Source organism: Etheostoma cragini, chromosome 10, assembly GCF_013103735.1.
Source record: "Etheostoma cragini isolate CJK2018 chromosome 10, CSU_Ecrag_1.0, whole genome shotgun sequence".
NCBI classification, from domain to species: Eukaryota; Metazoa; Chordata; class Actinopteri; order Perciformes; family Percidae; genus Etheostoma; species Etheostoma cragini.
Genome location: NC_048416.1, coordinates 3,468,595 through 3,486,641, shown reverse-complemented (window position 1 = coordinate 3,486,641; position 18,047 = coordinate 3,468,595). Strand labels below are relative to the sequence as shown.

The 18,047-nt window shown below is 41.3% G+C and overlaps 1 protein-coding gene across 3 annotated transcripts in view; it reads left to right on the top strand.

Annotated features, from left to right (window-relative positions):
* Positions 1-1,571: 1,571 nt before the first annotated feature.
* The window catches only part of si:zfos-2326c3.2 (misshapen-like kinase 1), a 72,722-nt gene continuing 56,246 nt past the window's right edge, over positions 1,572-18,047 (top strand). For all 3 annotated transcript variants that reach the window (XM_034883097.1, XM_034883098.1, XM_034883096.1), the window contains exons 1-3: positions 1,572-1,771; positions 5,142-5,207; positions 16,721-16,777. In XM_034883097.1, the coding sequence (XP_034738988.1) occupies positions 1,715-1,771; positions 5,142-5,207; positions 16,721-16,777 (180 nt within the window). In that variant the 5' untranslated portion in view covers positions 1,572-1,714. The remainder of the gene's footprint in view (positions 1,772-5,141; positions 5,208-16,720; positions 16,778-18,047) is intronic.

The following is an 18,047-nucleotide window of genomic DNA, read 5'->3' as shown; positions in this document are numbered from 1 at the left end:
ATAAAATAAAAGCCAATGGTAACGGATATCCAGCCAAAAAGAGTGTGATCCAGAGAAATTCCTCTCGTGGATATAGAGAAGAATTTGGCTAAAAGGTATGTGGGATCATCTCAATACATCTATGATAATATCACATTGGTGACAGTTGTTGGGATAAGTTGCCAGCACCCAAGGTTGATCAAATACACTGGAAAACCTGCCTCTAGTTCTTTATCCAGCCAAAGCCTGCCAGCAAGCCCCACTTCCACCTGCATGAAGTCTGGACAAACTTGGCACACGTTAGCCCACATGGCAGCAACCAAACTGTCAAGCCTGCACGTTACGGAAAGATGGGACACAACAGGTGTTGTGTTAAGCCAGAAGAGATCGCGCTTTTGCTACAATGCAGGACACTGGACTTTTTCACATTTCTCATTCTATGATTTCTGTGCTGTCATGACAAAAATAACACTGTCAATCAGTACTCTATTGTTATTTTTAAATTTTTTTAAGTGTTACAATTGGACTCAGAGCTGGAGGCCTATAGCCTGATTAACATTAACCATGAGCAAGCATGCTTATTATTGCCCTGGCACACATAAGCCTACATCAAGTCCAGCAATAATTCACATTATTAATTACAATTAAGGCGCTTACAATTACCCTTACTTTGCAGACCTTAATGTTTCCAAATGTTACAGTGAATATAAGTCCAAGTATACAATAAAATAAAAATAGCATGCCTCCGAACAAGATTATAGTAATACGAAGTCAAATGCATGTACAGCAATAATTAAGGGGACACTGTAAAACGCCCAGAAAGGGCCCCGGGTTGAATGTATAGTAAGAATGAAAGTCAAGTCAGTGTGTTTAGGCTGTGTAAGAGGGTGTGTGTCCTTGTAATTGTGTGTGTGCTATTTTCTTTTCTAAATTTACTATTGAATAATCACTGATCTTTGTTGTTAATTTACTTATCACTTATGTTTAAACGGTGTTTGCAAAGTGGATGATTACTGAAAGGCTCTCTGAGATTTTGGACTGTGAACTTTTCCCCACAAAATCACACACACACACACACTCGCACGCACGAACACACAAAGATACACATGGAGAGATTGTGTAACGTCACTACATTTGTTTAATTATTTTAAGTTCGCTCCATATGGACTGTATAAGCAGGTTGTAGTGAAGCAAAAGTTCTTCCTTGTCGTTTTTCTGGGGTTATGTGTGTCAAGATAGCTGTCGCCTAACGGAGAAAAAAATCACTTCCCAGGAGCAAAACTAAGTTGGGTCAAGTTAAACAACGTTAACGCAACCACAGACAGGATTTTGCTATTTTCACAGTTAGGCATTTATGTCGTATAAGATTTGGGTCGTGTGCAGTGTAAAAAAATGAATTTTCTAGAATCTAGGCCTACTTTAAATTAATTTTAACTACAAGTAATCCTGTTCTCATATAATGTAAGACTTTGTATTATCTTCGTGATAAGTTCTATTCCTAACCGTTAAAGTAGAAATAAAAACGCAAATCTAAGACTTTACAGCAAAAGCAATTATTTTGAAAGGTCTGTCCGGAAGCCATTGTGTTTAAAGCTTACTAGCTTGATGCTGTTGCTAGCTAAACTTCAGAATGAACCCGACTAGAGGAAAACCCGTTAGTTTGTAGAGGAGAAACTGTGACCGTCCATGTCTTGTCTACAAATATCAACACGCTGACAAAAAGTTACCGACAGCAATGTCGAGAGAAAACACCACACGAAGTTTGGACAGCATAGACCTCGCTGCTTTGAGAGTAAGTTTTCAAATGTTGCCTTGCTTTTTAATGAAATGTTTGAGTAAACATTGGAGGATGCGGTGGGTGTTGCTTGAAACTTAACGGTAACGGTAGTTTCCAGCAAAAACACCACTTCATTTCCCCCCCTTGTCTAACGGTCGGCTCTTGTTTTATGCACTTTTAAAAAGAATAAAAAGTTGTATCGTGCCCTAACTCTGCGTGTAACGTTAATGTCTTGCAACGTTACCATGTAACAGTGTCCTTTCTGTCTGCACTGTGTCCTGTCTTGTGTAGCTAGCTAACTTTACAAGCTACTGTTTTCTTGGCTGCTTTGAAAAGTTGGCATGCAAGTGAAAGCCTACTGAGATAAACTGTGTATTTATTGAAAGAAAAAAGAAAGAAATACACTCAAGTTGATGGCACGTCATTGTTTTCACCCAATTCACCCAATTACAATACTTAACAGTTAGTGTTTAGTGTTCTTATGCTACTGTCTTTTTTTTCTTTGGTTGGTCAGAGTTTTTTGTAATAATATTAGTATCCCTATAGTAGGGTCTGAGTTATTTTTGTAAAAATATTAGTATCTCCATAGGAGAGTCAGTTTTTCCTGCAATAATAGTAGTATCCCTACAGGACATGTCAGTGTTTCTGTACGATTCAAGTAAGTTAATTGTAATGTAATGGGAATTTATACATCTTTAGGTGATAATATTTAATAATAACAATAATGTATACTATTCCCCGCAAGGGGAAATTACAATTTGTACTTATTACACACAGGGCTGAATTACACACATTCTCAGTACCTATACATTGACTAGAGATGTCAGAGTGGTGGCTCTGCTGAGCAGTTGGGGGTTTGATGCCTTGCTCAGGAGCACCAGCTACCAGTCCATCACCATACTTTGGCCCGTACTTGAACTGGCGACCCTCTGGTTCCCAACCCAACTCCCGACTGGACGCATGCTCAGTACCTATACATGCACTAAATGGAGAGATGTCAGAGTAAGGTGGCTGCCCATGGGAAGCTCCCCGAGCCCACAATGCTATTCACATTTACATTCCCATTTCCTCATTCTCTACCTAGTATAACACTGCTAGGGCTGCACGAATAAGGCCAAAATGATAATCACGATTATTTTGATCAATATTGATATCATGATTAATTATCACGATTATTTGTTGATTTCAACCAAAACAAATTTTATTGTCACATGGTCTTTTTTTCAAAATGTATAACTGCTTTCACATCTATATTGTGCTACACTTCTCTTTTGTTGAAGTTGCATATTGTACGTACATACAGCAGCAACACATGGAACTGAAAATTATCTGAAGTAAATAGCCTAGGATATATATATCTGGTTAGAGCCTGTTTGTGCTGTCCTCCTGAAGGGAGTAGTACACACCGTTGTAGGAAATCTTCAATTTCTTAGCAATGTCTCGCATGGAATAGCTTTCATTTCTAAGGACAAGAATAGACTGTCGAGTTTCAGATGAAAGTTCTCTTTTTCTGGCCATTTTGAGCGTTTAATTGACCCCACAAATGTGATGCTCCAGAAACTCAATCTGCTCAAAGGAAGGCCAGTTTTGTAGCTTCTGTAACGACCTAAACTGTTTTCAGATGTGTGAACATGACTGCACGAGGGTTTTCTAATCATCAATTAGCCTTCTGAGCCAATGAGCAAGCACATTGTACCATTAGAACACTGGAGTGATAGTTGCTGGAAATGGGCCTCTATACACCTATGTAGATATTGCACCAAAAACCAGACATTTGCAGCTAGAATAGTCATTTACCACATTAGCAATGTATAGAGTGTATTCCTTCAAAGTTAAGACTAGTTTAAAGTTATCTTCATTGAAAAGTACAGTGCTTTTCCTTCAAAAATAAGGACATTTCAATGTGACCCCAAACGTTTGAACAGTAGTGTGTGTGTGTGTGTGTGTGTGTGTGTGTGTGTGTGTGTATAGGTATATATATATATATATATATATATATATATAATCTGAGAAAGCTCCTTCACTTGTTTTCAACAATAGCTGATTCAAAGAGCTAGGGAGTGATTGGGAGTGCGATGGACTTTTACTAGGCCTACTCACAGAGTGACGGCTGACTTATTATGAATGGGTCCAGCACGGGTCGAATGGCTGCTCGGAGACCAAGAGGAGAGATCCAAACCCAGGCACGGCTTTACAGAAGAAATGGGTCATGTAACACAAAATTAAACCATATCCATATAAACAACAATGCTTCGTTTGTGGAGAGGCAGCAGATACGAGGACATTAGGTGCACCGGTGCCACTTAGGAACAATGTTAGTTGCACCCTAGAAACCTGTGAGCTAACAGACACTAAATAGCACCCTAGAGCCCTGTGAGCTAACAGACACTAACTAGCGCCCTAGAGCCCTGGGAGCTAACATACACTAGCATCCTAGAGCCCTGTGCGCTAACAGACACTAACTAGCACCTTAGAGCCCTGTGAGCTAACAGACACTAACTAGCACCCTAAAGCCCTGTGAGCCAACATACACTAACTAGAGCCCTGTGAGCTAACAGACACTAACTAGCACCCTAGAGCCCTGTGAGCTAACAGACACTAACTAGCAGCCTAGAGCCCTGTGAGCTAAAAGACACTTACTAGCACCCTAGAGCCCCGTGAGCTAAAAGACACTTACTAGCACCCTAGAGCCCTGTGAGCTAACAGGCACTAACTAGCAGCCTAGAGCCCTGTGAGCTAACAGGCACTAACTAGCAGCCTAGAGCCCTGTGAGCTAACAGGCACTAACTAGCAGCCTAGAGCCCTGTGAGCTAACAGACCCTAGAGCCCCGTGAGCTAAAAGACACAAACTAGCACCCTAGAGCCCTGTCAGCTAACAGGCACTAACTAGCAGCCTAGAGCCCTGTGAGCTAACAGACCCTAGAGCCCTGTGAGCTAACAGACACTAACTAGCAGCCTAGAGCCCTGTAATCTAAACGACACTAACTAGCACTCTAGAGCCCCGTGAGCTAAAAGACACAAACTAGCACCCTAGAGCCCTGTCAGCTAACTAAGCTGTGCGGTAAAGGGAACAACTCTGACTGGCACATGATCAGACAGTGGTTTACCGAGCTGTAGATGGGGTTTGCAACAAAACCCGGAGCGTACTATGAACTGAATGACTTATTTAAAACATTGCTCGATTACGCAGATGTGATTGTGGAAAGCCAAAATCGTGATTGTGATTAAATTTCAATTAACTGTGCAGCCCTACACACTGGATTGTTCTTCTCCATCTTCACTTGCAGTGCTGTCTTCTTAGCTTTGTTCTGTTTATTTGACTTAGCATCACTCCTATACTACCCTCTTTTCTTTTTCTTGACCATGCCTATCTATTTCATTCTAGGATCCAGCAGGTATCTTTGAGTTGGTGGAGGTGGTTGGCAATGGAACCTATGGTCAGGTGTACAAGGTGAGTACTCCCATGATGCATTTCTATCCGTCTTTCAAATTTGAATAGTTGTTTGTTGCATGCATTTAAGATGATGTACAGTGTCTAACACGTCAGTTCTGATAAAACCTTCAATAGCTACTTCCAGTTAGTGAGGAGAAAAAGAAGAAATTTTCAGCTGACTGAAATATCCTGTAGCTCTTACAAACAGAACACACACATACACACACACACACATCTGCAGCATCTTTTAAAGTCCCTGGGTGGGGCTCACTTCCTTATCGCAATATCTGTTTGTGTATGAGTGGTTTGTGGTCACAGGAGGTGTTTGGTCTTATTTAGGGCTGTGCAGATGGCTGTGCCCTCAGTGCAAGTCGTGTGAGTGTGCACTTGCAATACCACAACCTGTGTGTTAATATACATACGTAGAACATTTAGTTTTGAGCGTTAAAAAAAGAGATCCTCTTGGGCGAATGACCGAGGTTCAGACTCTTTGTGGGTGGTCAGTTTAAGATGTGTGTTACAATTTGAATCCGGTGAAAAGACAACAATTGCTTGTACTTCTTTATCAGAGATGGAAAACCTCATAGCTGTTGGCTCTCCTTAGTAAGATATACCCCCCTACCTGCCATGTGGATGGAAAAGTTAAGAGAAAAATAAATGTTTATATGGAAGATTTTGTCAAATTGCTTTAATCCTAAATGAATTATGCAAGAAGAATAACGTATGAGGAGGACTGTTATTTTTCCTGCAGCACAAGACATGAGGAGCAAATTCAGGCATAGAAATAAAACTGATAGATAGGCCATTCAACTGTTTCCCGTGGTCATTTGATTGGTACACAACAAAATGGCGTTTTTGTCAGTGGTCATAGTGACAATACGCATCTGCAAACTGTGCTCGCTGGGAGGAAACTCACCTGCAAGTTTTTTTGTTGTTGCAGGATGGTAGGGGAAGACTCATGCATATTCATTAGGGAATTCATCTCTGAATGGCTATTACTTGTTGCCTGCTCTGGTTGAGTTGGTTATGTTTGGGCCAGAGGAGCGGGACTGGTTATGGTTAGGGTAAGACTGTCAGGTTGAGCCAATCAGGGATAAGTCTTCCCCGACCATCCTGAGAAAAACCCTATAAAAAACTCAACATAGCTTGTGAGATTTTCTTGGAGCTGCAGGGAATGATCAAGGACTGTTAGACCCAGCGGCACTGGGTCGGTGGACCGCTAACGTTAGACTCAGCCCTGTTAGGCTTATTCTCTACAACCGATGCAGCAAAAAAAGCACGGTGGAACCAGCTAACGTTTGCTTGCTAACTCCGCCTTAACGTTACCCCCCTTGCCACATCGAAAAACCAGCCGAATAAAGCTGTCACTCTTGGCAGTGTGTTTTGTGTGGAAGGAGCATGAAGTTAATTTGACTCATTGAGCATGATGCTCATGCTACGACTGCGTTCTAAGGCGGTTGTAGAAATATATATATATATATATATATATATATATATATATATATATATATATATATATATATATATCGTAGCATTATATATATTTAAGATATTATGTTACGGACCCGGCAGTATGGGAGTCACAATACCAAAAGGTCAGTAGTTGGTGCCAATACCAGTAAAATAACATGATTCTCAATGCGGGTTTCAATGCCGCGGTAAAAAGATTATGATGATTCCATGTACTTTAACTTGAAACATGAACTTCTTCATTTAAATATTTGAAAAATATCAAAATGTCATTACAAGACATACAAGACATGTGCAATGGAGCATAGAACAACCTAATAAAGTGCAATTAATAGTCATAGTGCAACAACTTCTGTCCGCTGGTACAACATAGACTTCCAGGCATCTTTTAAAAAGCAAAAACAACACCAGTATTTCTACTGGTTGCGTGACCAGAGACGTAAAAAACGCGGAGATGTATTTGAAAAAGATGGAGCGAACTTAGAGCCCAAAAAGACGCTGAGTTGGCCATTTTCCTCCTGAACAGGTAGCTAAGAATTAGCTTCAGGCTACTTTATCACGGCTACAGGGGACAGGCATTTTATGCCATTTCAACATTTGTGTACTCATATAGCTAGAGTTACTCGAGTTACTTGGTATCTCTCACAAACAATTGAGACACAGCCAGTAACGTGATCCCAATGGGTCCTGGCTAACGCCGCCATGCTAACCCTGCTAACTGCCAACCCTGCTAACTGCTAACGTTACCGGAGGAGCAGTCAGTTACTTGAAGCCAAAATCGGAAAGAGAGAACCGTGGGATTGCAATGAACACGCTGTTTTTTTAGATCGGGTAGACTTGTAGACTGTAACAGTATGGGCTCTGGGTAGAATCTGATCCCCAGAAGTAGAGAGGGTGACTTCGGCCACTTGTTCGTGACCTCCTACTTCTGAAAACTCTATAGCGTATACTGTCCCCATCAGTTCCTGGAAGAGGCGCAGCACCGATGCCAACACTGGCATCGTCCCTAACGGTGCCTGTGGTGCTTTAAAAAATGGGCATAGTTAGTGTTTTGTCATTTTAGCACTGGTAGTATCGGTTCTCGTGACATCCCTACCGGGAGAGGACAAGAACTTGGACCCAGGTCCCTGCAGTGTTTATACTGTGTATATATACAGGTAAAGTTCCTTAGTCCCACCAAAAGGTACCTGAAAACGTTCCTAGGATTCAAAAAGGGAAGTGGTCTGGCCTCCACAAGACAATCACAATGACAAAGACAATCAATTTATCGTTAACTTCTTCCTTTTTGGGGTCAAAACCACATGCACACAAAAACAAAATCCTTACTACACACACACACACACACACACACACACAAATGGCTTTCTGCTCTCCACCAGCAATAATTGGAGAAAGCTTGTTCACTTTTTGATACAGCACCAATGAATGACACACACAGGAATCAAACGCATACAAAAATACATTCCTAATTGTGTCTGTCGCTTTTTCTTGGACCGAACAACGTATGCTAATTAGATGTGAAAGATATTCAAAATGGAGATGCAAGGGGACAGATCAGTTTTAAAGGATATATTATGTGCAGTAATAGTCACACGGCAGTAGTAAGGTATCTCTGCAGGAGTTTTATGGCTCCGGGACTAAGATACCCCTGACAATGTAACAGTGCAGACACACAGTATAGTAATTTAAGCTGTTACACATTTTTAAATACACAAAGTTATTAGGTTGCTTCTTAGTACTGCATAATTATGAGGGATATACTTCATCATTATGAGGCATACTGTGTGTCTGTGTGTGTGTGTGTGTGTGTGTGTGTACATGCATGCACATACACACACACACACACACAGGGAAGGGAAGTTCCTTCTGCAAACAGGGAAACGCCCTGTGTGTGTGTGTGTGTGTGTGTGTGTGTGTGTGTGTGTGTGTGTGTGTGTGTGTGTGTGTGTGTGTGTGTGTGTGTGTGTGTGTGTGTGTGTGTGTGTGTGTGTGTGTGTGTGTGTGTGTGTGTGTGTGTGTGTGTGTGTGTGTGTGTGTGTGTGTGTGTGTGTGTGTGTGTGTGTGTGTGTGTGTGTGTGTGTGTGTACGTTTCTGTTGCAATGTCAAAAAGTGTCAAACTCCACTAAAGCTCAGCGCTACAATGACTGCTGTTGTATCACTGTGCTGCTCTGATGAAAGCTGTAGTAGTGACTAGTACCAGGACTTCGTCTTACAGACACTGACTAAATTAAACTTGACCGTGCAACAAACCAACCTGCATGTTTATAGCATGTAGAAAATTCAAATCAAATCAGAACATATATTTAAAACAAATTTGTAAGGAGTTGAAGAACTGCTATTCGTTGTGAAACTCCAAAGCCTCCCAAATTAGCTCTAGAGCATTACTCCCACACTGGACGCATCTTGGTGTGGAGATGGCGCGGTGGTTATGAGACATGCCTTTGGTGTGGGAGATCAGGGTTTGATTCCCACTGCGATGCGTCCCTTAGCAAGACACTTAACACACTTAGCTCTAGAGAAATGCAACCTCTTATATACTATACAACAACTGTAAGTCGCTTTGGATAAAAGCATCAGGTAAATGACATGTAATGGAAGAATCTTGGTTCAGGGACTGTGCACACAGCCGTAACATTGTCTGTAATTCAATTCCCAGAGTGAATCACTTGCACTTCCTCAAATCTTTCTAGTTTCAATAGCGTCACTTCCCTATCTGTGACCCACAAATCATCATTGTTATTTTACTCATGTGGACTGATCTGCTGACCAAGGTGTAAAATATATCCAAACAAAGATGTAGACCAACAGCTCCAAACCAACTCCTTCCCTGGGGTGACGACGGCACCACCTATTTTTAGCCAAAAACGGTTCAACTAGATGGTTAAAAAAGATTCAGTTTCTCTTTCATATTAAGAAATGAAGAGCACCGTTGCACAAAGCATTACAGTATTACACGTTATTTAAAAGTTGAAACATTAAAGTGAATTGCATCTTCTTTTTTTTTTAAATGAACGTCTTTGTTCCAAAGCTCAGCAATGCTTCGGGAGGGTGAAAAAGAAGAGAGGAAACATCCTCCAACACTGTCGAGCTGTAGAGCTGGGTTTGTGCTTGTTAGATGTAAAAGCAAGGGAATGGGAGAGAGACGGAGAGAGGAAGGAAAGAGAGGAAAGTGAGAGAGCGAGACAGGGCAAAAGGAAGGAAGGCAGAGGTGAAAGGCAGAGAGACCGAGAGGAGTGGAGGAAGGGAGAGGAAGGGAGACAGATGAAACTTAGAGAAAGAAGAGGATAGAAGCCCCCCATGAGGTTTGGAGCTATGCTTTGTGCTGATCCAGAGCAGTGACAAAATGAGGGTGGGGGGGGTCGGGGAGAGTCCGCTAGTTAGGATATTCTCAGAAGTGACTGGCTTTCTTGCTGTACTTTCTAAATGCCAAAACTGAAATTAAAAGTACACCAGGGATTCATTCAGTATTGCACTTGCATGAAGTCAGGGAAACAAAAAAACTCAGAAATCAATCCAGCAGAGGCTGAGACATCCAGACTGGTTTAAGGATTAACGTTTGAACCTGATTAAATCATGATTTAATTTGAAATGATGTTGCATCAAAATTTAAAGGGGCTGTGCTCGATATTGTCGGTACGCGATCTGTGCTGCCTGCATGATCCGATACGAACATAAATACGTATTCGAAAACGTTAAGGTTTCCCTACACTATTTGAATCACACATGCCTTGACATTTTTTTATTGTTATTCTTTATACAATTGACGGCGGGTCTGTTTTATAAAGACAGTCTATTTGAATTAAGTACTTATTTTCACTGATCCAAAACTGCATATCGACATCTGTGTACTACGCCTTGTCAACATTGTGATTTTGTGACGTGTTACATGAACATGCACCATTTTGGTTAGTGAGTCTTTCTGTCTCTGCAAACCTTCAGTGTCTTCCACACACCCGTTTGCAGCCCATTGCTACATGGCATTAGGCTGTGGAACAGATCGTGCAGCGTAAATTGTCGTGAAACAGGATCATCATCTGCACATGCGCGGACATCTTGCGCATGTGGGATCGTGCCGGCACCATAGTATTCAGTATTCAGAAAATACTGTCTGGAATTGCCTCCACACATCTCTCACAGACCATTCCCACCTCGTCAAAAACTCTTTGTCGCGGCCCTCTGCGCCCGGTACCGACGCTAGGCATGCTGCGGTGGTCAAGCACACACTGATTACATTACTTGCCCACTGTCCCCACTGTTCTTTTGTCATCATAAATATAAATGATAGTATGATAAATAATCTGAAGTCTCTTTTATATAGACCTTAGCGGTCCCCAAATACTGTATCTGAAGTCTCTTTTATGTAGACCTTAGTGGTCTCCTAATAATGTATCTGAAGTCTCTTTTATATAGACCTTAGCGGTCCCCAAATACTGTATCTGAAATCTCTTTTATGTAGACCTTAGTGGTCCCCTAAAACTGAATCTGAAGTCTCTTTTTATATAGACCTTAGTGGTCCGCTAACACTGTATCTGAAGTCTCTTTCCCAGAATTCAGCCTTGGTGCAGAATCACACCCACTAGAGCCAGTCCCACAATGAGGTTGAGGGGGAAAGGGGGCAAGGTAGAGGGTGGGGGTGTGGCCTTGACAAACTGCCAAGAGGAGCATTTAACCAAAGTTTGAATCAACCAAAGTTTAAAATGTTCATATAATGTTAAATTTCAGGTTCATAAATGTATTTATAGGTTGTACCAGAATAGGTTTACTTTCTAAAAGATATATAACACAATAAAGGAAAGGGCAAAAGCCAAAACATCATAAAATGAGCACTTTAAAATTCCAACACAAAGAAGGCGGAAGGTAACCGACATCGGGAGAAAGACACAAATCCGGCGGAATATCCTGCGGCACCGGAGCAATGCCGGAAGTGGAATGTTGTAGATATAGACAACTTATGCATACAGACATCAGGGTATTTTTGGCATACTGGCGATTTGGATTTCGTTGACATACTGCTACTACATGCTACATTTTGGCCAAATCAGTACGTACTGCTAGTATAGCAGTAATACAGCCTTAATGATTTAAAAAAAAAAACAAGCTGGTTCCTGCCTGAGTCATACTGGTATTTGGCTGACAGTTACACAAACACAGAGGAGGGGCACTTCTTTCTCTCAGTCCTTTAATATGACAGTAGGACAGAATAGGCTTATCGTGGAGCTTTTAGCAGCATTGTACTCAATATAATGTCCAATCCTCCAAGCTCTTTTGACCCCTGTAGTGCCAGCCAGTGAAGGTTCCATGTGAACGGACCGGGAAAAATAGGTTGATTCTTCAGCTAAATGTGCCCACTCACCAACAACACACACACACACACACACACCTCAGAGATATGCAGCCTTTAAATAGATTTGAGAGGAGTGCTGATCAGTAATGCAGTCTATCCAAGCACAAAGTACACATATGTACTGCTAATACAGTAACAGACTGTTCTGTAGGGGACAGATAGAAAGAAAGGGGAGAAAGAGACAGACAGATTATGTTGCACAGAGTGTGGGGTGAAACAGAAAGTTAGAGACAAATAGCATTGAACAATCTGCATTATTATGGCTATTAGGGCTATATTATAGTAACCTTTTCACTGGCGCACTAGTGTGTGTGTGTGTGTGTGTGTGTGTGTGTGTGTGTGTGTGTGTGTGTGTGTGTGTGTGTGTGTGTGTGTGTGTGTGTGTGTGTGTGTGTGTGTGTGTGTGTGTGTGTGTGTGTGTGTGTGTGTGTGTGTGTGTGTGTGTGTGTGTGTGTGTGTGTGTGTGTGTGTGTGTGTGTGTGTGTGTGTGTGTAAAAACATTAGTAAGTAGGTAGCGATGGCAACGCAGACAGCATTGAGTCTGAAGAGACAGGAAGGCCATTTCCTTATTTTCGTGTTTCTGTCTTCTGTATTTTACCTTGTAGTGGATGTTTTCCTGTTTTATTTTGTAGTCTCTCTGTTCTCCCACGTTATGTCTTGTCTTACTTCCTGTCTTGTGTTTTTCCCACGTGTGTGATTGTCTGCCCCGCCCTGATGTCTTTCACCTGTTCCCCAGCCCTTGTATCACCTGTCTCTTGTTTCACCCTCATTTACATGTGTATTTAGTCTGTGTGCTTTCTGTGTCCGTTGTTGGTTTGTCGTCTTCCGTCTAGTGTTTTGCTGATTTTGTGTCCCTGGAGTTTTTCCCCCCTTCCTTCAGTGTTGTTGTTTTTCTAGGTGATTTTTTTTTTAATTTTTTTTTCTGCTTACACGAGTCTTGTTGTGTTCATTAAATTATTATTTAATTATTGCTTACTCCTCGTCTTCCTGCACTTGGGTCCAAGCTTTCAACTTGACAACTAGTTTAATGAATGTTTCTACCCTTTCACATTTTGCATTGAAGTAAGGGCTAATGCCTGACAAGGTGTGCGTTATCAGCAATTAAATGGACGATGGGGAGGCCATAACAGTCCCAACATGCAACAATAGACAGTTGCCCCTTCCTGAGGTCATTTATAATGGACACCTCAATGCGCATTAACCTGCTTATACCATGGGCAGTTGCCAAAGAATACTTTTTAGGATTATTCCTTTCTACTTGTATGTGTTTTGGAATCAAAATCATGAGTTGTTTTCAATCTCCATTTACCTGATAACACCTGAGGGTTTGACTAATAAATGGGTATTTCATTCCCAATATTACTATTTTTCTTTTAATGTAGCACATTCATTTAGAATGGTAAACAGTCAGTTTTACCAGAAATACTTAGTAGGTGTCCTCACTAGGGCTGGGCAGTATATCAATAATTTATCAATATATGAGTCTAGATATTGTCTTAAATTTTGGATGTCATAATATCACAATATGACACAAGTGTTTTCTTTTTTCTGGTTTGAAAGGCTGCAAAGTGATGTACTTTTCTGAACTTACCAGACTGTTCTGGCTGTTCTATTGTTTGCCTTTACCCACTTAGCCATTATATCCACGTTACTGATGATTATCACAAATCATTTTTTCCATTTTTTGGGGGAAAGTACCATTAGTAAACCCTTCAATGTTGTTGCGATATCGATGTATTTGGTAGAAAATATTGTGATATTTTGTTTTCCCCACATCGCCCAGCTGTAGTGTGCACTCTTTGATCACTTCAATTCCTTTATCACTTTTTAATGGACACCCTGCACCTAATCAGAATCAATATTTAACCAGACCATGGGATTAAACATAGATTTTTGATTGCTTTGTTAAACAAAATGCACCGCCATTTCCACATAAGGTGTTCCCAAGGATACTGTATCTTCTGTGCCCACCCACACCCCCAAGTCATTCTTCATATTCTCAGATACATGTCAGGGTTAGCCCACCCTCTCTTACAATATGGAATGCCTCTCTTGATGTCGGAAGGAAATGAGCGTTTAGTTTAGTCAGTTAACTTTGTTTGCATTACTTGCCGATAGCTACGCTAACGCCACCTAGTTCAGCTCATCCCAGTGTCAATCACCCCGTTTTAATCAAAGAGGGAGACAGACTTACTGGGAATGTCGACCACTTCACATAGTGCTACAAAATAATACTCAAAACAATATTAACACATACAGCTGGGTTAGGACCGATGTGTTGAAACTGCTGACTTGAATTCTTGGAAACTCCTGGTGACTTCTCTGATGTGGACATACTTGATCTAGATGCGCAGGTTTCAACACCCTGCTATCCTCCGTGGCCGACCAGAATATGCAGAAACTGGTCCTGTGGGTAATATTTCCTTGGTAGGGAATAGAGAGCGTTTCTAAGTTTGATCTGCAAAGCAAATGAAACACAAATAGTCTGATAATAAGACTGTGGTGTTTGTTTTCAAGCCCTCCATCTGTAATTGTCCCACAGCTTTTCCCTGATGCCCTGCGTCCCTGTCTGTACCTGAATATTAGCTGACTGATCGAGTAGAGTGAGATTTTTCAATCCCTCCATTTATTCCGTACACACACAGACACACACACTGCGAGCCCTGTCATACATCACAGCTTAAAGGCTTATAGAGTAGCTACTCTAGTATCTTGTCAGCTTTCTGACTCATGACAAGGTTTTCAATTTTCCCCTTCTCACCTGACTGCACTTTACAGCTCCGGCTCTCTGTGCTGGCGTGCTCCCTTTCTCATCTAGCTTCCTGCCTTGTTGCTCTCACTGTGCTGCCTCTCATGAGAAAATTAGTATGTGCGTTTGTATACAGTTATAGTTGTTGGGCTGGTTCTAGTTGGGATTTTAACATCAACACTAATCAATCTGGGCCACCAATGTTTGGTGTTTCTGAATAATTTTATTTTGTTCCCATCAACATTACTTTCAAAGACTAATACATTACATACATCATTTAGCTGACTCTTTTATCCAAAGCAACTTACAACTGCGATATATACACATATAGGTTGCATGCCTCTGGAGCAACTAGTGGTTAAGTGTCTTGCTCAAGGACACATTGGTGGATGTTCGGAGTGGTAATCAAACCCAGATCTCCCCACACCAAAGCCATGTGTCATATCCACTGCGCCATCACCACCACTTGTTCTATAAAGAATATTGCCATGAGCTTTCCAGTGTGTGATGATTCACTTTTGTTTCATATTTGATTTTTAAATCTGGAGCCAGGACTCTTTCTTTGTGTAATCTAGTTGATCCAGGGTGCAGTAAAGAACCAGAGTTCAACTCCCTCTGCAGAGTTTTGTCCACCATTTCAACCAAATCAGCTTTTTCCCCTCTAGGAGCCGTGAATTGCATGGCGAAGGTGCTTATATGCTTTTGTGTGTCCAAATCCACTTTTGCTAGTTTGACATCAGCAAAAAAAATGGTCTGTGCACCAGGCGCATGGTTCACAAGGGTTGTAATTAGTGTCTTCATAAGTTCATAGGTGTGTTTTGGGCGTAACATGCAATAAACCAACCAGAGTGTCATCTCCCATTACCTTTAAAACCCAGGCGCGTTTTATACCTTGGCGCATCCAAATAAACAGTCAGTATCTGGTGTTAGAGTTACGGTTCATCCGTAAACGGAACACCTCTCCAAAGTGCCAGACGCCATCGAACGTGAGCAGTTGCCCACTTGAGTCACTTACAAGAGTGAACTGCAGTAAGGTTGAGACGGAGAGAGATATGGATGAACCCTAACCGTAACACTAGATAGATGACTGGTTTTTGGATCCCCCCAATACAGTAAAAAAAGCACATTTTAGAGTGGCCTTTTATTGTGGCCAGCCTAAGGCAAACCTGTGCAATAATCCTGCTGTCTAATCAGATTTGTGAACAATATTTAAGAGAAGTAAGCCTTTTGCGTACACTGAACAAGCCTTAGATCTTTGAGTTTGGCTCATGAAAAACGTGGGCAAAAACAAAAGTGTTGCGTTTATAATTTTGTTCAGCACATGTAATCTTCTGCATGTGTATGTGCTACTGCGCTTCCCTGTGTGTGTGTGTGTGTAACAAGCATAGTGTGTGCACGCTTTGCATAAGCCTAGGCGCTGGTAAAATAACAATGAAATGGCGCGCTATTGACTTAAGACCATGTTTTTGTCGATCACTTCCTGCTGCCTCAGCCGATGCCAAAAATTCACCTGAATACACCTCGCTGTAAGACCAGCACGCCCATGGGTGCAGGTGCATTTGCTATACACATTCATAGGGCCCAAGGGGTTCCGTGTTTGTAATTATTAATTGAAAAGTGGTCAAAATGAGCTTTCGATTATTGAAATCAGAAGTAGGATCTGCAATCCCCCGTTGTATTTGTTTTCTCTCTTCAACCCTGTCTACAAACAACGACGGTAAAGCGTGTGGGCTCCGACGGGACTCCATGGTGGCATTACATACAACTCATTAATCTAATTAACAATTCATTTGCATTCAATTAAGTTTGGGCCTGTTGCTTACAGACACACCTCTAATCAGAGGCTTTAGTACACAGTTCTGGACTGTGATTATTAAACTGTATGTTATGTCGAGATTAAAAAAAAAAGTATACTGGTGTAAGAAAAAGTCTGTTGTGATCTTAACTTTTTCTTCATGTATTCTCTAGGGTCGTCATGTCAAGACAGGCCAACTGGCAGCTATCAAAGTCATGGAAGTCACAGAGGTAAGAATGCATTACATTACACACTCATTATTTGAATTGAAAGAAATCTCATTCCTAGAGCCATCAGCCAATGCTGTCAGTGTAGATTGTACATGACATACTTTTCTTTTTTTACACACATGATCCGCACCGGACAGCATTAACTTGACCTGGTTTTAGGGCATGTATGAGGACATTTACACAGATCCTTGTACATCTGCGTTTCCCATGTACTTTACTGTTCATACATAATTCATTGTTCATTGCCATGTTCATGGGTCCTCAAAATGTCTGTGGAAAAAAAGACAAAAAATATGGGGGCATTCCCCTGATTTTACACATGAAGGGCGGTTTATCCGTCACGGGTAGTACAACTCAGCCTGCGAAAACAGTTATATATCTTCTGTGGCTCTGGAGGGAGTGTTCCAAAAGTTCCAAAGGATTGGGCTTGAAGCTTAGAATGCATAAAAGAAGGCCTGCATCATGAACTGTTGTGGGGTTTGAAAGAGACTGGCATTTGGGAGGCAGGGCTTCCAATGAAAGACGCTTGTAGGATCCAGTGTTTTTTGGACTTGGGCCCATTGGAGGGACTCAAAGTCAGGATATCGCTGCCTCTGCTGCATCGATTTTTGACCATTCTCTTTCTGGAAATGCATCAACAAATTGCTGGAGTAGTCCTTTCAATTGCATTTTTCTTTCTGATGTAGATCTGCCCTGTGTCTAAATCCATCTTCCCGCATCCTCCCTGTGCAGGAAGATATAAGCACTAAAAAAGGAACAAATACAATTTTATATATATTTTTTTGGTCTCAGGTGCATTTACCTGTCCGCATGTCGTGTTCGTTATCTATTTGTCATGAAGAAGACCGGCAATGCAAGTGCACTTGCAGACGTCATTTGGTTTTAAAAGTTGAAATGATTTGACAAGTTTAAAGTGGTGATTTCACCAAACGGATTATTACATAATAGACAGGAAACAAATTACCCTCCAGTACATTTCACAAGACAATGATTGTTTTTATAGGATCTGCTGGCTCAATACTGCATTATGTTCAAATGTAAATGGACTGTTTTTATATTTACTAGTCTTAACGACTACTCAAGGTACAAGAACCATTCGCACACTGTGTATCAATATACTGTGTTTTATCAAAGGCTCTATATTAAAAAAAGCACATATTAAAAAGGCCGGGTGATCAACAGAGCCATAAAATATCAGATGAAAGAGAGGACGGAAACGAGTGAAGAGGGATAAAGAGAGACAAGCAGTAGGGGTGGGGGGGGGGGGGGG